This window comes from Bos indicus x Bos taurus, chromosome 6 (genome assembly GCF_003369695.1).
Source record: "Bos indicus x Bos taurus breed Angus x Brahman F1 hybrid chromosome 6, Bos_hybrid_MaternalHap_v2.0, whole genome shotgun sequence".
Lineage (NCBI taxonomy): Eukaryota > Metazoa > Chordata > Mammalia > Artiodactyla > Bovidae > Bos > Bos indicus x Bos taurus.
Window position 1 is genome coordinate 16473433 of NC_040081.1, and position 25116 is coordinate 16498548.

At 36.8% G+C, this 25116-nt stretch overlaps 1 protein-coding gene across 6 annotated transcripts in view; it reads left to right on the forward strand.

Moving 5' to 3' along the window:
- The window catches only part of COL25A1 (collagen type XXV alpha 1 chain), a 516002-nt gene that overhangs the window by 263768 nt on the left and 227118 nt on the right, over positions 1-25116 (forward strand). For all 6 annotated transcript variants that reach the window (XM_027543862.1, XM_027543859.1, XM_027543858.1 and 3 more), the window contains exons 3-4: positions 8742-8786; positions 10769-10776. In XM_027543862.1, coding sequence (XP_027399663.1) covers positions 8742-8786; positions 10769-10776 — 53 coding nt within the window. The remainder of the gene's footprint in view (positions 1-8741; positions 8787-10768; positions 10777-25116) is intronic.

Below are 25116 nucleotides of genomic sequence, written 5' to 3' on the forward strand. Positions count from 1 at the left end.
TTGCACTCATTTCTTCTCTAGGCCTCCTTACCCCAGCATCTATCTGCCCCTAGGGCTTCGGAGAAAGCAATGGCACCGCACTCCAGTACTCTTGCCTGGAAAATCCCATGGATAGAGGAGCCTGGTAGGCTGCAGTCCATGGGGTCGCTAGGAGCCGGACACGACTGAGTGACGTCACTTTCACTTTTCACTTTCATGCATTGGAGAAGGAAATGGTAACCCACTCCAGTGTCTTGCCTGGAGAATCCCAGAGATGGGGAAGCCTGGTGGGCTGCTGTCTGTGTGGTCGCACAGAGTCGGACACGACTGAAGCGACTTAGCAGCAGCAGCAGCAGGGCTTATCCATCTGCTAATTACTTCTTACTCAATCGTTCCCTGCTTACCCACAAGCCCTGGTGCTTGCTGTTTCCTTTGCCTTACATTTCTATTTTTCTGTCTTCAGAAATAGGATAAGGGTACAGTTGGCCTTTGTATCTGTGGGTTCTGTGGATTCAACCAACTGTGGATGGAAAAAATGAGAAAAAAATTTTCTAGAAAGTTCCCCAAAGCAGAACTTGAAGTTATTGCACACCAGTGACTATTTACATAGCATTTAATTGTATTTATTATGTACTGAAAGTGATCTAGAGATGATTTACATTATGCAGGAGAATATGCATGGGTTAGATGCAAATGCTACACTGTTTCATATAGGAAATTGAGCATTGGAAGATTTTAGTATCTGAAGGGGGTCCTGGAACTGATTCCCCTGTGGATATCAAGGAACAGCCATGAAGTACTTTATGGTACTTTCTTTGATGTCCTTAAAGAGTCTCCATGTTTCTGGAGATGAAATTCTTCTAAGAAGTTTTATCTTTTTATTACATAGGTAGAATTGTTTAGAAGTCTCGCTATTTTTATAGACAGTGTGACAGTAATATTAGCATAGAAATAGCTTATAAGTTTTACTACAATAATGAAAAATAAAGGAGACAGTTAACATAATATAGAAAGCCGTTTAGTTTTCACCCTCAAGATAATCATATAAATGTAGTGAAGTTAAGGCCATTTACCAGATTTTTTTGGCACACCAAAATCAAAGAGGTTAATTGGAAGTTAGCTCAGTTTACACGTTACTGAAAACCTTTGTCTTTTAACTCTCTGTGTCATATTCTTTTTATTATACTAAATTGCCACTTTGACAATATACCTACCATATGTGGAAGGTAATGTTAACCTGTCACAGTTTCATTCACACATATAATCGGTGTTTTTTATCAAATACTCAAATATATTATGATCGCTTTATGACTAAATATACAAAGAGAATATAAATAAAGCAAAAGAGGGAGCTAGTATTTATTGAGCCATTATTTTGTGCATGTATTACCCACCTTCATGGAAATTCAGTCAAGAATTAATTCCCTGATGACTCGGGCAATGACTCGGGCCATTAGTGACCATTAGGTCATTTTTATAACGAGATGACTGCTATTCTCCCCATCTTCAGGTTTTGATGACAACAGACCTAAGCACAGTCACTAAAAGCATGAGCCTTTGCCTCGTTTCTTTTTTTAAAGAGAGAACTTTTGTTGAAGTCAATGAGTGACACGTAAAAAGCTGTACATATAATGTGAAGAAGCTGATGAGCTTGGAATAAGTATACATCTGTGAAACCATGACCATCATAAAGGCAGAGACAATCCATCATCTCCCCTTCACCGTTCTTATTATTGTTCTGTGGTAAGAACGTAACATGAGCTGTACCCTCTTAGCAAATTTTAGCAATGAATTATTAGCTATAGGCACTATGTTGTATGGTAGAGCTCCAGAATTTATTTATCTGGCATAATTAAAACTGTGTACTCCTTAACCATAATCTCTCCTTTTCTCTATCCCCTGGCAAAAACCACTACTCTCTGCTTCTGTGAATTTGACTGTTTTTGATTCTACACATAAATGAGATTGTACAGTGTTTGTTTTTCTGTTTCTGGCTTATTTCATTTAGCATAGTATACTTCAGATCTATCCATGTTGCTGCAAATGCCAGAATTTCCTTCTTTAATTTTCCATTGCATATATGTACATATGTATATATGACATATACCACGCATTTTCTTTATCCATCATTCATCTGTCAATAGACATTTGTTTCCATATCTCAGCTGTTGTGGAAAATGTTGCAATGGGTGTGGGAATACAGGTATCTCTTTGAGATTCTGATTTCAATTTCTTTGGATAAATACCCACAAATGGGACTTCTGGATCACATGGTAGTTCTAGTTTTAATTTTTTGAGAAATCTCCATGCTGTTTTCTATAGCGGCTGCATCACTTTACATTCCCACCAGTAGTGTAACAGGGTTCTCTTCTCTATACTCTCTCCAACACTTTTTTTTCCCCTTGACTAATAGCCATCTTAACAGGTGTGAGGTAATATTTCCTTGTGGTTTCAATTTGCATTTATCTGATAATTAGTGATGTTGAGCATCCTTTCAAATCTGTGTTGGCCATTTGTATGTCTTCTTTGCAAAAATGTCTATTCAGGTCCTTTGCCCATTTTTTTAAATTGGATACTTTGGCTTTTTGCTATTGACTTGTAGGAGTTCATTACATATTTTGGATATTAACCCCTTATCATATCCATGACTTGAGAATATTTTCTTCCATTCTGTAGTTGAGATTTTTTAGTTTGGTAATCCTGGTTTTATTTGTTTTTGTTTTTTGCTTTTGTTGCTGGTACTTTTGGTGTCATATCCAAAAAATCAGTGCAAGGCCAATGTCAAGAAACTTTCCCACTGTATTTTCTACTAGGAGTTTTACAGTTTCAGCTTTTATGTTTAAGTCTTTAATCCATTTTAGTCGATTTCTTCCCTTTGTTTCTACCCACCTTTTCTTCTCCCTGAAAAGCACACACAGCAGAAATGTGTGTTGAAATAGAAAGCCACAGGTGAAGACAAAATACCCAGCCAATTATGAATCCTGAAACTTTTCTTGAATGCTTCCTGTGTATTTAATTGCAAATGTTTATTAGCAGTAAAAATATTTTTTAATACAAAGAGAATTCCAGTTAAAAAAATCTCTCCTCAAAGTACCTGTCTGTTTCAGTTCAGCTACTAGGAGTGCAAGGAGATCCAACCAGTCCATTCTAAATGAGATCAGTCCTGGGTATTCTTTGGAAGGACTGATGCTAGAGCTGAAACTCCAGTACTTTGGCCACCTCATGCGAAGAGTTGACTCATTGGAAAAGACTCTGATGCTGGGAGGGATTGGGGGCAGGAGGAGAAGGGGACGACAGAGGATGAGATGGCTGGATGGCATCACTGACTCGATGGACGTGAGTCTGAGTGAACTCTGGGAGTTGGTGATGGACAGGGAGGCCTGGCGTGCTGCGATTCATGGGGTCGCAAAGAGTCGGACACGACTGAGCGACTGAACTGAACTGAACTAGAAGTGGAGAAGAGAAAACAACCCAAGTCATAAGAGAATTGATAGGATTTGTTAATTTATCTGATAAGCCAGAAAAGGGTATTCTAGACACCTGTAATAACTACCCACCCTCAAGACCATTGGAAGACCCATATACAGGCATATGTTTATTTCTAGATACATCTCTAACCTTTAGAGAATAGCCTAATCACAGGTAGATACATCATTACTAAGGAGTAGAGGGCTCCAACAATATTAGTTGTGAGCCAAAAGAACTGGGTTGGCTTAAGACACCTTGCTGTGATGTGATTTGATGACCTTGATCTGTCTGCAGTTGAAGTTGTCAACACTGGTCTGTACAACATTGCCGTTATGGCTCATTTTTACTAATTTCTGTCTCAGAATGACAGCCTTTGTACCATCTTTCAAGCAAAAACTCTTTCTGAAGCGTGAACAGTATCAGTTGCCATGAATTTTCTTATTATGAAGAGCAGTCTGGTTTTATCACCTCCCTCTGTTTTCTGTAATTTATTCTTTATTTCATGAATTGTCTGTAGGTTTTTACTTCCTCTGTTGCTGATAGCTTCTGCTTTTCCTCTTCTCATTCATGTTCTTGAACCAGTTTCTTTTGTAGAATCATGTTTTTCTGCTGAGAAAATTCACTCAGAATTTGTGCTGCAAGGATCTGGCCAAATTCAGTGAATAAGAATCAGGTTCCAGCTTCTATATTTGTTCTTACGGCTCATGCCTGGCTGACGCTTCATCACTCAGTTTGGAATAGGAATGGTCATTATCTTTTTCAACTAATGTTAACTATTGTTAACATCGGTCTGGTCTGGTAAGCATCTATCATTTGTCTTTTCTAATTTTTTCATTCTGGTGATCTGCCAGCTGTCCATTGTCAAATTCATTCCATGCATATCATTTTAAATTAATTTTGCTTTAAATTCAAAAGTAATATCAAATGATCTGCATGGTAGACTTCTTAAAAGCTTCTGTTTATTTTCTTTGTATGCAAGATCTTTATGTGTCACGTGTGTTTTGTATAATTTATTAGTTCACAAGATCAGTCTAGTGCTCATTCCAGTCTTCTGTTTCTTACAGCGATTATAATATGCTCTTCTCAAATCTAGTATTTTCTTTGTAAATCCAACAGGGCTTAGATTCTCATTTCCCATAACTTAGTTTAGCTTCATTTTTTCTCTCAAATATTATGAAACTCTTTGGAAAACCTTGTCATAGTCAATAGGTATCTGTCTTACCAAATATCTTCTCAGTTTCCTTAGACTTTATTTTTTTCTCAACTCTCAAAATAATAAGCAAGTTTCCCACAATATTTGGTTCATTTCTGTAAGTCTTCAAATTAAGTATTTAAGGCAAACATGTTCTTTTTTTTCCTGACATGGATTGTGGTATCTTAGTTCTCCAACCAGGATAGAACCCAGGGCCACGACTATGGAAACACTGAGTCCTAACGACTGGACTGCCAAGGAGTCCCCTTAACTTTGTTGCTTGATTTCTTCAAATATATTGCTTCTTTGATAATTCTTTTATAATCTGATATTTTAAAAATATTTTTTAAAGTTCGTTTCAAATTATTACTAGACATTTATATAATTATTGTTTTTACTTGATAAATTCTATTAATATTTAAAAGAAATATTTAAGAAGAAAGTGATAAAGTAATTCCAATAAACAGATATAATTATAGGCTCCAAAAACTTTTCATAAAAATCAGGTCTGGACCCTTCTGGCACCTTTGTTATGGATAAGACAGCAATTAATTTAAGTGTCTCCCATGGTAATCTTCTCTCTGGTAGTTCTTAACATTTTTTTCTTTATCCTAGAATATTTCTAAGTTTCTCCTTCTTTGTGTTTGTGTGATTTATTTTTACTTGCCACTTGAGTATAAGTTCTATCTTAGATCTCTCGTTTTCAATTCTGGCATAGTCTCAAATATTATCTCTTAAACAAAGGCTTCCCTATCACTTCTTTTGAGTTCTCTTATAAGTAAAATTTTTCCTCTTAGCATGGATAAATGAGACTTCCCTGGTGACTAAATGGTAAAGGACCTGCCTGCCAATGTGGGAGACACAGGTTTGATCCCTGGATCAGGAAGATTCCCCTGGAGAAGGAAATGGCAACCCACTCCAGTATTCTTGCCTGGGAAATCCCATGGACAGAGGAGCCTGGCAGGCTACAGTCCATGGGGTCATGAAAGAGTCAGACAAGACTTAGTGACTAAACAACAGCAACAACAATAGATGGATGGATGAATGGATGGATAGATAGGTAAGTAGATAGCTTGATAGCTAGATAGATGACAGAGTCTTATTCTGTTTGGGCTACTATAATAAAATACCACAGATGGGTAGCTTATAAACAACAGAAATTTATTTCTCATGTTTTGGAGGCTGGGATGTCTAAGATCAAGGTGCCAGCACGGTCACCTTCAGATGAGGGCCCTTTTCCTGATTCATAGCCGGCGACTTTTCACTGTGTCCTCACATAATGGAAGGGACTAGGGATCTTTATGGGGTCTTTTTATAAGTTCCATTCATGAGGGCTCCAGCTTCATGATTTAAACACCTCCAAAAGACCTCACTCCTAATATCACCATCTTCGGGGGTTAGAATCTCAACCTGTGAATTTGCACGATACATTTACATTCAGACCACAGTGGATAATTAGATACATCGATAAATACTGGATCTGTCTCTCTGAGCTGCATTCTACATCTTCCAAATCTATTCCTTTTTCAACCATATCCAGGTTAGCATTTATAGATTTATCTTTTTTATTTAGATTTCAGTGACCATTTTCAAGGTTTCTAAAGGATTTTCTTTCAAATCCACTTGTTCCTTTTTTCCTTGTTTATATTTAAAATCCCTTGGTCTTGAATGGATGTTATTTAATTTATCTCTTAAAGCACAATTAACATACTAATCTTTGTCTGATGCTTTCTTAAAATTAATTAATTTTACCTGAAACAAATCCGTGATCTGATTATTGAGTGCTACCTTTCTTAGCATTAGATTTCTTCATGTGTTTTGGAACTTTGATTTCTAACTGTTTGTAAGTTGGAGGTTTTGAGTGTATCTGTGGGTGTACAGTGTTCTCTGGATGTGTGTCTGCCTTTCTTTTCTCTGTATTCACCCCTTCTTACCTAATCATTTTATGCTTGTCTTTACCTGACCTCCCAGCTTTCTAGAGCAGATCTGTTTTAAAATGGCATTTCAGGACTCCTGTCCCAGATTTATGTTGGAAATATCACAGAATTAGGTATCAAACCAACAGAGGCTTACTTCATTTTCCAGTTGAGGGATTATATTCCAGAGATCTAGGTTTTTTTCATCTTCTCTTCAGCATTTATAAGCCCCCAGCTTCAAAAAGTGAGTCTGGCTCTGATGAGAGAAGTTTTGAGCATTTATTCTTCAGGGATAGAACCCATGGGCACCATTTCTACCCCCAGAACTAGGGCCAGGCAGGTTCGTGCTTTATCTCTGCTCTCCACTTTGCATTTCTCATCTATTTCTGGCCTGCAGACATGCCCGTCTTTGTCAAATACAAATACTTCTAAATGTTTTTTGCTTTTTATAATTGACTATGTTTAGAGTAGAAGGAACAAATCAGAGCATAAACTCATGTGCCATCTTTACAACATACTACTAATGGATTTTTCATGCATGTTATTTTAATCTTTTCAACTTCTTTGCTTCTTCAGAGCAGATATACATCTAATACATGAGGACCTATAGTCCTAACTATGCAGATCACAGACAACATAAGTACCTAGTAGTTGCTAAACACTTCTTGTTTTATTTTGTAATATACAAAATTCCTTTGGATTCCTAATCCAAAGGACATTGTATATTATATATCAGAATTTGTCAATATATATATGAATATGTATGTTTTTGAATGTGTATATAAATGCATATTTTTCATACCTATTAGAATTCCCTGGGTTTATTTACCTATTTTTATGTTTCTCCTTATGCTCCCCATCTGGCCAAAGATACCTTGAGTCTGATGAAAATCTCTCTTTATTCCAGAATACAAAAAGAAGTCTGAAATTTCAAATGCCAATTCAAATTTGAACTCTGCTTCAAAACTGCTTCTCCTAATGTTTTCATTTGATCTTATTGTTTGATTGGTTTTTAAACCTCTTAGAAAACACAGATGGCCAGACTTACTCTGTCTCAGGGCTTGCTGGGAAGCTGATCTGGCCACTGCTGTCTTCATTTCCTGTGATGGCGTCTCCATGTGGAAGTCAGTGGCTCAAGATTACAGTTAAGAGCCACGTGGGTGCAAGGCCTGTGCTTCTGTGCCTTGAACTTAGAGTTCAGAAGTCATCCAGCTGCCTTTGCAACTTGTTCTTCAAAACCAGGCAGTTCTGTATTTTCCTTGGCTTCTTTCTCTCAGCAAATATAGTAAGATCTCAATTCTCATTGTGAGCTGATTATTCTCTTCTATCTGCCGGGATCATAATTCAGTGAGAGCTGTTCCTAACCAAGGAAATGAGGGCAGAAATTATATAATTGAGAGTAATGGCTTGAAATCCATGAATATCTAGAAACATGTACAAGTCTGACACATACTAGCTTGGTGGTCTTCATAGGCAACTCACTGAAGAAAAAGTTTTTTTCTCCACTTTAAAAATGAGATCGTCATAAAGACTAAACACTTATTGAATGACAATAATGAGCTAGCCCTTTAGAAAAATGAGACCAATAGTTACTCCCTAAATGGTTTCCAATTAAAAGCGTTCTGATTTTAAGTCAGTGTGTTATTAGAGAAATTCCAATATATAAAAATTCACATTTAATAATCAAGAAAATAATAATGTTTAATAAAATAGAAATATTTGTAAAATTATTTACATTACTAGTATATACATTTAACTAACTGCCAACTAAATATTTTCAAAAGAAGTTTTATGAATGTGACTGAAGAGAAGCTGTAATCATTTTTACTTAGTGCTTTCAATTATTAATATACTGAAATCTTCAGAAAAGAAATTTTCCTAAGAGACATGAAATCTCAACACCACCAATTTTCTTATAAACCCTTTCTTACTGATGATATCTAGGCAAGATGAACAAAAATTCTGAATCTTTAGTGTTTCTAGTAACACATCATTGGTTAGAGATCTAGGACAGCTTTTATAATTAAATGCAGCTAAATAGTTACACTGGGATACCAGAGACAAAGTTAGCCTTTACAAATCACTGGTCCTTTTCATGTTAGTCAAAACAGTGATAAAATATATAGAAATCATTTACTAGCCATTTTGGAATAAAAAAATTCCAAAAATTGTTCTTTGTCTTTCAGGTCCTCCAGGGAAACGAGGTAAGAGGGGCCGAAGAGGAGAATCTGGTAAGTCTCTCTTTCAGCTGTCCTGTGTCATTCATATCCTGGTTAGGGTCCCACATCTGTTCCTCCTAATTAGTGATTGCATTGCTTTGTTGGGTATTGTGTCTATGTGTGTGTGTGTGTGTGTGATGTTTAAATCTTCTCTGCTACATCTAGAATTTTTTTATCTTATTTCCATCAAGCTGTAGGAAGGAGAAGTTTGCAAAATGTTATTAATTACAGTTTAATAACCCCTGGCCCCCTATTTTGGCTTGTTTAGGTTAAATCTGCCCTTTCAGTGTATAGTGGAGAATTTCTTAGCCACACACAGTGTGACAGCATCACCTGCTTTCCATCTACATATAGGTGGTCAGTCAGGGTAGGTTCTCTGCAGAAACATCCACCTTGGGACACCAGGGCATATGTCTTGGATAGATTATTATTATTTTATCCCCTGGTAAAATTTTGCCATGCTTCTACTCTCATTCTTTTCAAAACTTGAGAATTTTTATTCTTCTTGTATAGCCATAGCATTTTAGTGATGACAGGAGCCTTAGTAATCAGTCCAGAGTTTTCATTTTCTAGTTGAGGAAATGGTGGCCCAGAGTGATCAGGTGGTTAGCAAAGCTCGTGCAGTTTTTTTTATGAGCAGAACTTGAAGCACAACCAATTGTCCTGATACCCATTTCAGTGTTTTTCTTTTTTCTTTTTGGTTTCAGGCCAAATCCCTATATGCAAAGTCAAATAAAAACTATTTTTTGAAACCAAGATATTCAAATGAGTGTGTTCAGTTACAGTATTACTAATACTTTGATAAAGTCTAAGACTCCAAAAATGTAAATGTAAATGTGAAGTCTTAACAGGGTATCAGTTCTTTCTTGAAAGATAAGAGGAAGGTAATTAAAGGTCTGATTTTAGTAAGAAATATTATTTTTCAATATTTTCTACCTACAAGTATTTATTAGCATTAAAAACAATCTACTAAGGGTTAAAACGGTGGAAATACTAACACAACAAAAAAGATAAGACAGCAGATTGGGTTTTTGTCTCATCCTCTCCCTCTTGGAAAAATTATGTCAAAGTAAAACGGTTTTATGAAAAAGTATCTGCTTAATTCCTTTAAAGAAATTCTCAAAAGTTATCTTTAAACCTCATTCACTTTAAATAATTGGAAAGTTATATAGATATCCCCTTCATGAATTGTGAAGGTTTATAATAGAGGATGCTTTATAAATTTGTTTTCAAGGAAAAAAATGATAAAACATTGGTGGACCCAAATAATCACTGAATTGATCTTTGTGTTAAAAGAAAGAAAGATGATTAAGGGGAAAAAAGTGAAAAGTTGTACTTAGGCAATTTTACAGAAAATATAAAAATCAGTTCCCAACTTTCTGACTACTGAGAACTGGTGCTTTAATTGAGCATATGGTGTGTGAAATATTGAAATTTTCTTAGACTTTGCCTGTATTTTGATGAGAATACACAGTTTTAAAGAAACATATAAACATCAGGACTTAGTCTTTTACAGATTGAAAATACTACTGAATGGTAAAGATTCTTAAAAAAAATAATGGTACATTTCTGATTTAGCCATTTTACCAAACTCAAGAAAATTATCCATCAATTGTTTACAATCATGAAGGCTAAAGACCCTCCTGATTCATATTATCTAAATTTTGGATATATAAATTAGACAGTCTTTGCTTAAAATACGTGAACCTCTCAGTAATTCATAAACAGGCCTCAGGGAATCTGAATATTCCTTGAAATTTTACATAAAATTCTGTGTGCATATAGAAGTAAATGTATTTTTCTGATGTGGTCTTATAGGTCCATGATCAAAAAATGACTTAGAATCACTGAATTCTTAAGTGGCTTCTGTGTCTCTTGGATTATGTTGATGATGATGATGATGCTCTCATGTTTTATTTCATCTTACTATTTGGCATATTCACTAATTTACTTCTCCTCTTTTTCTTATTCTCTCCACTCTCCTCCGATCATAGGTCCTCCTGTAAGTATATTTGCTGACTTTTGGCTCTTCTGCGTTAATCAGGACCACGTATGTTAAAACTTTGTTAAAATATCAAAGTCTAGTCTGCATTTCAATTAGAAAAATGTTGCTGACCTTTAGTACTTAACTTTGGGAAATTATTTTTTTAAGTACACTATTGTGTGATCATATGATGTATTAGAGTGCAGTATGTGTCAATTAAAAAAACTTTATTTTTAATATAATCACAAACCAATTATTCTCTTGGTAATTTTGGAATAACTTATGAATTATTAATAACTCCTGATATTAAATGTTTTTCCTGGAATCCTGAGGTTTCTTTGTGAGCAAACCCCCAAGCTCTTTCACACGTCTTTCATTCGTTTAAGCCTGTATCTGAAATATTTACATTTGCCAGTACACGAAATGTAGATAGCAACATGATCACGGAAGTGATACCCCCAGAGGGCTTGGTTCAAGCTCACTCCATAGGCAACACTCCCTTTGAAGTCCCCTGGAGTTTTGCCTGCATAAAGAGCTTGAGTTGGGGCCCTGGGAGAGTTGCACTTTCTTTTTTCTTTCCTTGAGTAGGGTCATAGCTGCAGCATTCCAGTCTGCTTTGCACTCACAGGAACAGATTATCTTGTCAGCTTTGAGCTAGATGTGTTTTTGAGTAATATCCTGGATATCTGTTGTCTGACCCCAGTGCCGTACTGTGAGCTGTACGTTTACAGTAGCAGTGATCACTGGCCTTGTTTTCTCATCCCAAGTAGCCAGTGTGCTCCAGGGTTCACAGACTCCGCGTTGGCAACTTCCCTAACAGGCCAGCTTGGTCCAGGGAGAGGGGCTTAGAATATACTCGTTTACTTGATTCAGAGGAAGCATTGGCTTCTAAATATCTTTTGCAGTCTTCCTGCCATGTTCAAGGATGGAACATAAATCATCTTAGAAATGACTTTTTTTTCTGTAACTGACTTTCAGCTCTTGCTTAATGCTAGGCAGATGGCATGCCCCAGGTCTTTGGCTTCATATGTAAACCTCTGTCTTTTGAACTAGAAACAAACCACTACCACTCAAAGGAAACCTTGGCGATTACATCCAGAATAGAGTGTTCAAGGCTTCTTTTTGTGGATGTACATATTAGGTAGGCCAGAGGTAGTTCTATTTCATCTCTGCCTTATGATGACGTTCAGGATGCTAGAATTTCCTCTTTGATCCTTCACAAATTTAGGCAGCCATGTGGCTCCTGCTTTTTGGGGGGCTTTCTATTAGTGCAGGCTCTCTACTCTAAAAGATTTCAATTGATTTAACTTTTTAAAATTGTACAGGCAATATTCTAGGCACTTCACATAACGTTTATTTCGTCTCTGATGTTACCATTCCCATTATCATTAATATCCCTAAACATTACCATTTTTCAACAAGGAAACTGAGGCTCATGGAGGTTAATTATCAGTTGGGCCTCCCAGGGGGTGCTGGTGGTAAGGAACCTGCCTGCCAACACACAGGCCATAAGAGATGTGGGTTGGATCCCTGGGTGGGGAAGGTACCCTGGAGGAGGGCATAGCAATCCACTCCAGTATTCTTGCCTGGAGAATCCCATGTACAGAGGAGCCTGGTGGGCTACAGTCCATGGGGTCGCAAAGAGCAGGACACGACTGAAGCAACTTCGCAGGCATGCATGTACAGCTAAAGAGGATTTGCAAAGTTTGAATTCAGTTAGATATGTCCGATTCTAAATACTTTCTGCTTACCACATTATCTTTCTTCCTCAAAATCATGAATATATTATAACATGGGTCGTTGCTACACGGCTTTGGCAGGCTATGGGCCAAATTGTAATTCTTTTTTTATTGAAATATAGTTAATTTACAATATTATTAGTTTCAGGGATACAACATAATGATTCAATACCAAGTCATATTTCTTGATATAAATAATTACATGTAATAAAAGCATGATAAAATTGTAAAATGGCTAGTTAACATAACATGCATTAATACTATGGCTTCTCAGCTGCATTTTAAAGAAGTTATAATGTCTATAATGTGTTTAGCAAATTGCATCAAATCAAAGAAATAAGGTATAATTGTGAGTTCTTATGTTGACTAAAAACTAGCTCAAGATTAAAAAAACCATTGCTCATGAAAAAAAGAAAAACATGTTTATTCATTATGCTACCTTTCCTAATAGGATGGAGTCTTACTATAGAAGCAAATACAGTCTTGTAGTAAGTACTTGGGACCCCATACTCCTGGAGCCCTTATGGGTGAAATCCTCAAGTCTCCAAAGCCCCATATATGATTTTTAAGAAGTATTTGCTTTTCATCAAATTTTGCTTTAGGTGGTTTTGTAAAATATTTCTGTTATATTTCTTGCATCTGAATAAAAATGGATGAACAGTGACATTATTATGATTAAACAGAATGATCAATTTTATATTTTTTTAGATGCAGTATCCAATTATTGACAATTGGAACTTGCAGTGACCATACTCCTCCTATTTTTAGCGTTTTAATTTTATGTATATTTTTCCTTCCATTTCTTTTTGATAAAGTGAAATTTTAAAGTTTCTGTAATTTTATTTTTAGAAATGTTATTTCCCTAATTCTGTTTAACACAAAATATTTATCTCAACAAATGCAAAATGGATAAAATATCAAGGTTTTGCAGCGATTTTAATAATTGCCATGCCTCTATTCTGTAAACTAAATGTAACACACAAAGGTAGTCTGAAAAATAAATAACCTTGTTTCTGATGAACAATGCATGGCATAGAATCTGTATCAAGTATCCAATAAATCCTTCCAACTTCCATCTAACTGTGAACTTCTGTGGTCCTGTAATTTCACATGTACAGAAAGACTGAAGTGTAACTTTGTGTCCTGATGCATATTTTCTTGTCGTTCACTTTGTTATATGTGATCACTGGTGCAAAAGATAGCATTGGGGCCCTCATCAAAACAAACAAATAAATGGAAGATTGGTTTTCCCCAAGGGACAATAGCAGATAGATCTCTTTTGTCACTGAGAGTCACCTTTTTTTTATCACCCTCCTGCAGTAATACTCTCAAGTAAGACTGAGGAGGGAAAAACACTTAATAATAGAATTTAATTTAGAAACTTTAACATATTTATTTGATATATTTGGAAAACTTGGCAATATCACAGTAGAATTATTTGTGGCTGGAGTGTTAACTTCTGTCAGTTTCTATATCTTGCATAATAAGATCATTTATAATTTAAAACTTAAAATAAAACTTGAAATAGATCCCACATATCGATATACTCTTTAGGAAGTTGTTCAGCTTTTTACTCAGCCTTATCCATTTTGACAAAAAGATATTGCTACCACAGGAATCTTTGCTATAAACAGCTGCAGTGGAACAATTTTATGATAATGTATGTAATTTATTTTATGTGACTATCAGGTGCTTTTTTCTATATTCTTTCTTATAAAAGTAATATGTGTTAAAACACTCCTCTAAAGAAATCCATGCAAGTGCTTGGAGTACCTAGCTTGGATTTTACAAATGTATTTGGTAGAATGATTTGTCTGACCACTGTGTTATCTGATTCCAGATGGCATGAAATTATACCTTCTATTTTGGATATCTCAAAAACACATTTATGTTTCAATAAGAAGCAAAGAGTATGATCAAAAAGTACAAAATAACTTCAGCATTTTTAAGTGTGGCAAATTGTGCACTGGTTTTGACTTTTTAGAGTCAGTGGGAGATGCCTTCTCTCTGTCCTTTTGTCCCCAAAGGAGATGCCATTCTGCTTCACATGCAACAGAATCAAACAAGTCCTGTAACGGTGGCCAGAACAGAGTCAGGAGATCTGTTTTAACTGGCTTTTTCATTTGTATCAGTCTATCGAGTGCTATAGTTGTGCCTGACTGACAAAGATATGATGTTATTGTTAGTAGAGTAGAACCCTCCGAGGTGTGAAATACAACACCTGTTCTGTTCTGTCCACCTTCAACAATTGTCAACAATTGATTTGAAGTCCGGAATCTTGTTGACAGATGAATGAAGCAAACTTTAGCCAAGTTAAGCTTACAGTGCTATTTCTGCCAATGTGGTAGATGAATTAGGAAAAGAAATCTCTGTAGAACTTTTAGATGAGAAACTCTGATATCTTTACTTCATATTGGAAAAAACACCAATATGACTTTTAGGTCAACAGTAAATCCTTTCCAGATACATCCATAACTGCAGTTTATAATAACTACCTAATATGTGTCACTTTACATACTAATTCCCATACCAGCCCAGTAAACTAGAGATATATTATACCCACCCATTTTCCAGAGGAGGAAACAGAGGGTGAGGCATGTCAAGTAAATCTAGCCCAAGGACTCACATCTAGTAGGAAGCAGAATCAGAATTTGAACCCAGGTTTATTTCTCTTCAAAGCCCACATCCCCTCACCCCCATATTTCTACAGGTTGTTTTTTAGGCAAGTAAACTTTAAGTGTTTCTACCTTCTTTGCAAGTATCTTCTTTATCTTATCCTATCTTCTATTATCTAAGGTTTATTTTAAGTTTTTCTTAGCTACCTGTAGATCATACATCTCGTATGTGATCTTTCATACTGTTCTTGATTCAAAACACACTTAGAAATCATCTAATTCTCATCTAACAGAAGTAAATTGGTGAAGACATGAGCTTTGGATCTTGAGTTGAGAAAACTTCATAAAAATTGTAATGGAGTTTTTCAGCAAACATTCCTTTAATTGATTTTTGCTATATTCTTGATTAATTATCAAAATATTTTTATTTCTATTTGGGCTCAGATAGTGTGCTTTTGACTGTGTGGTTGCTATTACTTTTTCTATAATAATAGATGCCACTGTTGTTGGAGGGAAGCAAAGCACGTATTTTGTAGGAAACAATATCCCTGCAAAATACTGGGATGGCTTGATAAATTCAGATGTAGTCACTGTAACAAACCAGATAAGCAATCAAAGCAAACCTGGAGAATTAATTTGTTTTTAATGGCTGTTTGAAAACAGAGTTATAATAGAATGACCATAGGCTGTCACAGATGGGTAGTTCATTTTCAGACCTTATCTCCTGGAACAAAAGGTAGAAAAAGAGACACAACTGTAATCCTTACATAGAATAGAATTCCCCAGTGTTTTTCATGTCTTCTGTTTTGAGTGGTTCAAGCTGCCATGTTTGAAGAGGGAACATGAGTGCAGTGGCAATTTGTTTCACTGCTTCCTCTGATATTGTTTACATAGACTTCGTGCCAGATTAAGCAGAACTTTGAAATTCTGGAAGTAGCAGAGATAATAGATAAAGAAATCCCCAAACTGAAATAAATAAAGGCGTTAAAGTGAAAAAAGAAAGAGGAGGAGGAGAAGGTGGAGGAAAAGACATACAAAAATATTGACAATATATTTTTGCAAGATTATTCTTTCTTTTGGTCCATTTCTGGATACCATCTGTTTTAGAATAACTTTAGCTGTTTTAACAGACAAACTCAGAGATGTTAGTGGCTTACCACGATAGACATTGATTTCTTACACATGATAAAGAGCACGGCTTCTTGCAGGAATCCAGACTCACAAAGACTCTACCATCTTTCACATCTGTGTTCTGATGTTACCCTGCACATAGGCATGAAGCCATTGGATAAGAGAAATAAAGAAAGAGATTTGACGGTCAGGTGGGAGGAATTTTTTGGCCAGCACTAGAAGTAGAAGATTTTATGGTTTATATCATTTCTGACCACATTTCTTTGGCAAGTGTGAAGTCACATTTTCACACCTAACTGCAAGGGAGAGAGAGAAATATAGCTGTGGGCTCAGACAAAAAGCTAAACGAAGTTGGTGAATAGCCAATCTCTGCTGCCTTGTCTGGAAATAATTCCTGGAGAAATTGAAAGAACCAGAAATGTCCAGAAAGATGTATATAGGTATATCACTTGGGGAATAATGTCATCTCTGTCTTTGTAAAATTTTAGAAAGAAACATTTTATCAAAACTATTATCACTAGAAACTTTGAACAGAAACAGGAAGAGAAAATATTTTTTTGAAAAAAAGAGCAAAATAGGAGTTTATGGTGTGGTTTGTAAAAACAGGGTATGAACACCAAATTAGTATCCCCAGCTTCCCCAAGTTACTTCGTACCTTCATTGATAATGAAGACTTATTATCTCCAAGCACTTACAAAATCTTCAAGCACCAACTGACACTGTTATGGTTTTCTCTTTCTTCTCCCTGTTGCTATTTAATTACTAAGTCCTGGCTCACTCTTTGCGACCACAAGGAATGCAGCACGCCAGACTCTTCTGTCCTCCACTATCTCCCAAAGTTTGCTCAAATTCATGTCCCTTGAGTCAATGATGCTATCCAGCCATCTCATCCTCTGCCATCCCCTTCTATTGTCTTCAGTCTTTCCTAACATTGGGACCTTTTCCAGTGATTTGACTCATCACCTTAGGTGGCCAAAGTATTGGAGATTCAGCTTTAACATCAGTCCTTCCAATTAATATTCAGGGTTGATTTCCTTTAGGATTGACTAATTTGATCTCCTTGCAGTCCAAGGGACTCTAAAGAGTCTTTTCCAACACCACGATTTGAAAGCATCATTAAGTTGTTGTTGTGTAGTTGCTTAGTTGTGTCCAACTCTTTGTGACCCCATGGACTATAGCCCATCAGGCTCCTCTGTCCATGGGATTTCCCAGAGCCAAGATTACTGGAATGGGTTGCCATTTCCTTTGCCAGGGCATCTTCCCAACCCAAGGATTGAACCTGTGTCTTCTTCACTGGCAGGCAGATTCTTTACTGATGAGCCACCAGGGAAGCCCAGCCTTTCTTCTCCTGACTGTTTCCCATCCCACTGACCAACTTCATTGCCTTGCAGTGGATCCAAGGTGACCTTCTCAACTAGGAACTGTTCTGTTATCTATCTTGTTTCATATTCCCAATTGTCTCACATCCAAGTTTAATTTTTACTAATGCGTCTATGAAAAAATGATATACTTTTAGAGTCACTTTTATAAGGTTTTAAGAGCGAGCAACTGCCATTCTTGTGGTAGGAAACACGCTGCTATGTGAAGTCACTTCAGTCATGTCTGACTCTTCGCAACCCTATGGACCATAACCTGCCAGGCTCCTCTGTCCGTGGGATTCTCCAGGCAAGGATACTGGAGTGGGTTGCCATGCCTCCTCCAGGGCATCTTCCCAACCCAGGGACTGAACCTGAGGCTCTTCTCCTGCATTGACAGGCAAGGCTTTACCACTAGCACCGCCTGGGAAGCCCAAATTAAAACAAAAACGTGAGTGTTTAGGGATGAATCTTTTTTTATTCCAAAGATTCTTGGAGGATGAAATAAGGAAGAGCTAAAAGAGTGTTTCTTTTTAGGCTAAAAAATAAAAAACAAAAACAAGAAACAGGTGGCACAGGCCAGCAGAACTCTTAAAAATGAGCCCTTCAGTTTTGAAGTCTTTGCTTTTAGTTGCTGATGGGGCACCTGCATACTTTTTTTAAATATCCAGTCTACAAACAAATGGGGTGGCATGTCACTTCTTCCTATTTGACTATCGTATGTCCAAATACCTAGTTGTGTGGCTAAATTCCTAAGGCTGTCTGTGTATACAGACCGGTAATGATGAACAGAACAAATTAGGGAAGTAATTATATGACTTCTATGGATTTATGAGGCAATAACTAGCCATAGTCAAGAAAGCCACTCTAAAATAAAGTGCTGTGAGAGAAGCAGCTTGGATACATTTTTGAATGAACATTTAAAAAAATTAATTTCTATTAAAGTACGGTATAGTTGCTTTACAATGTTGTGTTAGCTTATACTGTATAGCAAAGCAAGTCAGCTCTATGTATACATATATCCCCTCTTTTTTGGATTTCCTTCCCATTTAGGTCACCACAGAGCACTGAGTAGGTTTCCCTGAGCTCTACAGTAGGTCTTCATTAGGTATCTGTTTTATACACAGTATCAGGAGTGTATGTATGGCAATCCCAATCTCCTAGTTCATCCCATTCTCTCACTCTTCTTGGTGTCCCTACATTTGTTCTCTGTGTCTGTGTCTCTATTACTGTTTTGCAAGTAAGATCATCAATAAGATACCATTTTTCTAGATTCCACACATATACATTCATATATGATATTTTGAACAAGGTCAAATGAGCGACTTAAGGCTACATTATTGTTTCGTTATGAATGGCTAAGCATTAAGTACTCTTTGGCCGCACATGATTGCAGAGAAGACCTCAGTGTCTCCATTCTTCCTAATCGGCTGCTTAAAATGCTATGATTTCTTCTTACACAAAGAGAGGCTCCTGCCTAATCTCTGATCATATACCGTGATGCTGACCTACATTTGGCCCAAGTTAACTGAGTGGCTTGTTTGATGTGAATTGAGTCCTAAACTATAACATAGAAAGAATTCCCTCCTTTAGTTATGAAATAAACTTTGGTTCTTGCTTTGGTGGAATTAAAAGGACATCAAGCCTTGGAATCTAAAGTACTCCAGGTTACATAAATGTTCTTGTGGGGCTTTTTTAAGTCATTATGAATGATTCTTTTTGAGACACCTTTTATCTTCACAGCCCTCATACTTTCTTAAGACGTACTTAGTGTTGTAGTGTTAGTTGTTCAGTCACGTTGGACTCTTTGCAACCCCATGGACTGTAGCCCGCCAGGCTCCTCTGTCTATGGGTTTCTCCAGACAAGAATACTGAAGTGGATTGCCATTCCCTTCTCCAGAGGATCCTCCCGATCCAGGCGTCAAACCCGGGGCTCCTCCATTGCAGACAGATTCTTTACCATCTGAGCTACAGGGAAGATCCTAAGATTTAACCCTAAGATTTACTTAGGGTTGAATAAAATAAAACTTTTTCTTGTTTCCTTATGCATTAATGTTTTCAGTCTCAAAAATACATATATATGTCTCATGCTTGTATTTTTGCAGAATGTGTTAATAGAAATGATTTCTGTGAGATAAGAAATGAATAAAGCATGGAATCATGGGATATAGAGGCAAGAGGGACTTTAAAGGGTTATTAATAATTAGTTCATAAAGTTATTTAAAATTTAATGCCCATTCATTCACTGATTCACTCATCAAACTCATTTTGTGTGCCTAATATTTGCCATGCCCTCTGCTCTATATCATGGGGATACAATAGCAAGTAAACATACTCACTGCCTTCAAAGACTTTCGAGTCTAGTGGGAACTAAACAAAACAAAAACATAGTAATATTATGTGAAAAATATGCTCAGGATATGTCAAGGTACAATGGGAAAATCACAGAGGGGTAAATCATCCAAATCTGGGTGGGGAAGAGATCAGGATGCCTCTGAATCTAAGTCACAGTGTTGTCAATATGAAAAATATTATTAATAAATAGCGTGGTGTTTTCCGGAGAAGGCAATGGCACCCCACTCCAGTACTCTTGCCTGGACAATCCCATGGACGGAGGAACTTGGTGGGCTACAGTCCATGGGGTCACTAAGAGTCAGACATGACTGAGCAACTTCACTTTCACTTTTCACTTTCATGCATTGGAGAAGGAAATGACAACCCACTCCAGTGTTCTTGCCTGGAGAATCCCAGGGACGGGGGAGCCTGGTGGGCTGCCGTCTATGGGGTTGCGCAGAGTCGGACACGACTTAAGTGATTTAGCAGCAGCAGCAGCAGCAGTGTTTTCAAGGAGGTTGCATGTTCAAAGCCTTTGTGATACAAGAAAGAAAGGCATTTGGGGAAACTGCATATTGAATAAGGTTGAAATGTAAAGTTCTAGGAGAAGATGAGGAAGTAAACAGAAAGCAGAGACTGTAAAGGACCTTGCATGGCATGCTAAGTAATTGTCCTAAAAGTATAGAATCTGAAGGATTTAAGAAGTTGGGTAGCTTGATCAGACAGACATTTTAGAAAGATCACTCTTGCTAAAGGATGGGAGGAAGACAAATGGGGAGAGATAGTTAAGATGCAGTTGCAATTATTCAGATGAAAAATAGAAGGGCCTGGAGAGATGTAGAGAAAGGGATAGATTCAGCGTGGATTGATGAAGTAGAAATGGCAAGATGTGTGACTAGGTGAAGGGATGAGGAGGAGAGAGAAGTAGGGGTGATTCTCAGGCTTTGTTCTGGAGAATAATAGTGCAGACCACAGGACAGAAACTAAAGAAAGAAGAGCAGATTGGGGAAGGAGATGACGCTGAAGTCTGATTGGAGCCCACATCCAGATTGAGAAAAACGACAGGAATGGAGCGGCCTGAGCTGGCCGGGCCTGAGGTGGCCCGGGCCTGAGGTGAGCAGGAGTCAGGGGGTCCCAGGAAAGCAGGCTGGGCTCTTCCTAGACCCTGCCCCGCTGTGCTCTGCCTTCCCCCCAGCTTCAGGCTGGTCCCATTTTACAGTGTTCTGTGGAAGGAGAGTACAAATAGGAAAACTAACGTGTCTTTACAAAGCGGCTGAGTCACCACGTCTTCCTATCAATAAACAAAGGAGATCCATATTTGTGTAGCTAACTCACAGAAAAGGAAGAATGTTTGGCAGGCTCAGCAGAAACCCAATCTGGAAACTACAAATTTAAAAGCAATTATTTTAAATTTCATATCACAAACTTCCTTTTGGAGGCTTCCGTTAGCTACATCTATGTTAGCATACTCTTCTGGGGGTAGAAATATAAGTGCTTCAGAGCTTTGCTGCCCGGAGTCATTGATTTTAGAGGACACATAAAAGCATACTTTCATCCTGTACTGCAGACACCATCTTTTGTTCTGATACATCATTTCATTCCACGGTAGTAGACACACATGCTTTGTCTCTTGATTTGCAGTTTGGAGAACAGTTTCAACTTGCTCCCTCCCAGAGCGCATTATTAACAACCAATTGGCATACAGTTTCAGACTTTTTCATAGGTGAGACTGAAAATTGAAAGAGTGGATTAGAGGGTTCTCTGCAGGCACCCTGGATAATTTATCGCGCTTCTGTTGTAATGGCTGGATGGATATATCTTTCACCATATGTAGCCTTTCATTTAGACTTCTAATCAATGGTAAAGAATAAGAACTGGTTTTTAAAAACCGGCCCTTGGAGTGGAACTAATCAGCTTGTGGTTTCCCTTCAGGTAGTCTGACCATTATCCAGTATGCCCTCTATGTCCTCACATAGGAAATGACCTAAACTCCCACTTCCAGTTGCGCAGGATTATTTATCCAGATGCCCCCCCTCCATCTCCATCCAACCCTCTACTTTGCATATTAAAGTTAAGCCTCTAATCATTGGACCTTCATGTCTGGAAAGTTGATACGGCATCACCATTTCATACAAACTTACTTTGTACCTTATATGGTGTGACCTGAAAAGAAACTATTTTTGAATTCTTGTGTTCTTTACCAGTTTGAAAGTTGTGTGAAAGATGAGGATTTATTCCTCCGCCTGACTGGATCCCCTGGGCTTTATTTGTTAAGAATGCTATTTTCCCATAGGCATTAGCTCCCATGTTTAGAGGAGAAAAAAATTCCTTATTTTAGCTTTAGTTTGGTAATGTTCATAGAGTTTAGGAGGAGAGACTTTGAAGGGCATAAACAAATGGATGGCGATTTCAGATCGTTGGAACATTTTGAACAAAATGAAAAATTGCTTGACCTTGTACCCAGTATCGTAATTCATAAGAAACTCACTACAGAAATTATGTATTTCCTACAATATGAATTTCCTATATGCATATATTTAATCAAAATTACAAGGCAAATGAATTTAGATTGGGAAACTCCTCCTATTTATCATAGTGAGAAGTTTTTATTTTATCATCAAAAAGTAGCATTAAATATGAGGCAATTTCTTTCATTCCTATTCATTTCAGTAACTTTTGATACTTTCTAAAAGCTCTAATATAGAGCACCTGGATCATTTTCTAAGTTTGTGTTCTGTTTAAAGTAAATTAAATAGAAAGTTTTCATTTATGTAAATTATTACTGGAAATTGACCTGAATCTTCTCTCTATAGTAGTAGGAACTCAATCTATTGCCATAAAGTACAGTGATTACAAAAATGGGACCTACTTTAGTACTTTGAGTGATTTATAATATCCTTATTATATTGTCAGTAGATTACACTCCACAGACAATATAAACATTTCTTTGGGGAAGAGTATTGGTAGCAGTCAAAGGGCACGGTTTTATTAGAATGTTTCTTGTTTGGGGCTAGAAGTCAGCAACATTTCAGGTGTGAAATGTTTCCTGCTTTGCTTGTTGACAGTAGCTACCGCAGGTGGCTTACTATTAAAGTAATTATTATAAGTCTCTTAGAAAATGACATCTTTTTTTGTTGTATATTTGTTCCCACTTTGTCTCACTTTGTGCTGGCTAGCCTTTTAGTGAATAAATACCTTAGCATATCAAGAATGGTATCTAAATAGCATCCTAAATTGCAGATCTTCAAACTTCTTACTTTTAAATTATAACCAAAGCTAGTTACATGTTTGGCTTTATCTAACAAGGGCATCATGTAAAGCCCAGTAAATGAATGTGTGTGCTTATGTGAAACTAGCTCCTCATCTAACATCTAAATGTATATGTAATGGAATACTAAAACCTCCATAATGAAGTATTAACATTCTAATATTTGGCATTTACTGGCTTTTAATTTCTTTCTAACAAATTTAGAAATAGTTCATCTGTAGCAATTGACCAAAGTATTGACCCTTAACTTTTCTGTTAAGTAGAAAAGAATTTTTTAGAAAAGGAATCTTTTCCTAAGATTTTTATCTTCAAATTAGGGAAAGTTTCAGAGTGCATAAAATACTATAATTAGAATTTGAGTTGATGAGAACCTCAGAGATAGAGTCCAAGTTTTCCCTTTACTTTTTAAATTAATTAACTAAAAGTGGATCCCAACCACAAAGAAACACATTGTCACACTGACATAGAACTATTCTGCAGTGATGAAAATGGGCTTATGAATAATGGCATACGGTATTTTCTATCTAGAGTAATTTATTTCTAAGAGGATGTCTTTTGAAACCTCCTTATTTTAAAAAGTTCAGTTCATCAAGGTCCTTATGTCACTTCTGTTACAAAGATCCATCTCTTGTTGATCTACGGGCAACTAATTATCCAGAAATGACCCTTCTCATAGTTTATTGTGTTCTTATCATAATGACACAAACCAACATCAAATGTGTTTCTTGAGTGCTGTTCAAGATGAAGTAGCCATGTGCATTCTGTTTCTGCACATGGAGGTTTTGGTTTCTTAAAAGAAAGAACTTTTAGGTAAAGATGCCTTTCAGTTTCAATCAGCCATAAGCTTTTACATTGACATTTTAAAAATATTTGTGTGGTTAAAAAATAGAATAGCACCATGAAGGAAATATTTCCTACTTTTAAATAATATTAGTCTCTAATGACTTGAATTAAACCTCAAAACTTTATTGATCTCTAATTGCTTGTTTTACCTTAATTTAAATGAAAATAGGGTTAAGAGAAAGCTTGAGAATCTATTTGCTATCTAAGAATTTGAATTATTGGTGTTATTTATAAACTTTTTTTTTTGGTTTTTGGATTCAAACCTTATTTAGACAAAGTTAATTATTATGCAAATGAAATGATAAAAATTTATTACAGAATGACATAAGACTGAATGAAATGCATGTGTGTTGTAAAGGATATTGCTGCAAAAACAAATTATTTTCTTTTTTTTTTTAATTCTATTTTATTTTTAAACTTTACAATATTGTATTAGTTTTGCCAAACATCGAAATGAATCCACCACAGGTATACCCGTGCTCCCCATCCTGAACCCTCCTTCCTCCTCCCTCCCCATACCCTCCCTCTACAAATTATTTTCTTTTCCTATAAGGGTCAGAAGAAAATATGATTCTACCACGTTGTTAGGTTTGATATTTCTCGTTATCCTTAACAAATGTGGGCTCTTCATGAAAGGGTGATGCTGAAAAGAATTTAGAAACCTGGGAAATGTCTATACAGAAAATAGGTGAAAACTCTATTATCTAGGGTCATAAAGAAAGTGGTTTCAAACATATTGTTTCCTTCAAAAATTTGAAAATGAATCATGGTTTGGTTGAAATACTTGAGCTCTCTCTTCTGATGGGGACTGCCCTCACTGTGCCTGCCTGCAGTCACAACATGACTGTACAAATAAGGGGGCCGGATTCCACTGTAGTACCGATGGTGCACGTGGGAATAGACGCAGGGGCTAAAGGAACCCGGAAGCGCACCGCACCTGGCCTCTGACATCGGTGAAAAATCCTCCCTCCACTTAATGGCAGAACCAGGTCCCTCGACTTCCTCTGTGAATAAGGACAGTGCTACATAACTCTCATGTCCTAGTTCATGCTTCACACACCTATATGGTGTGT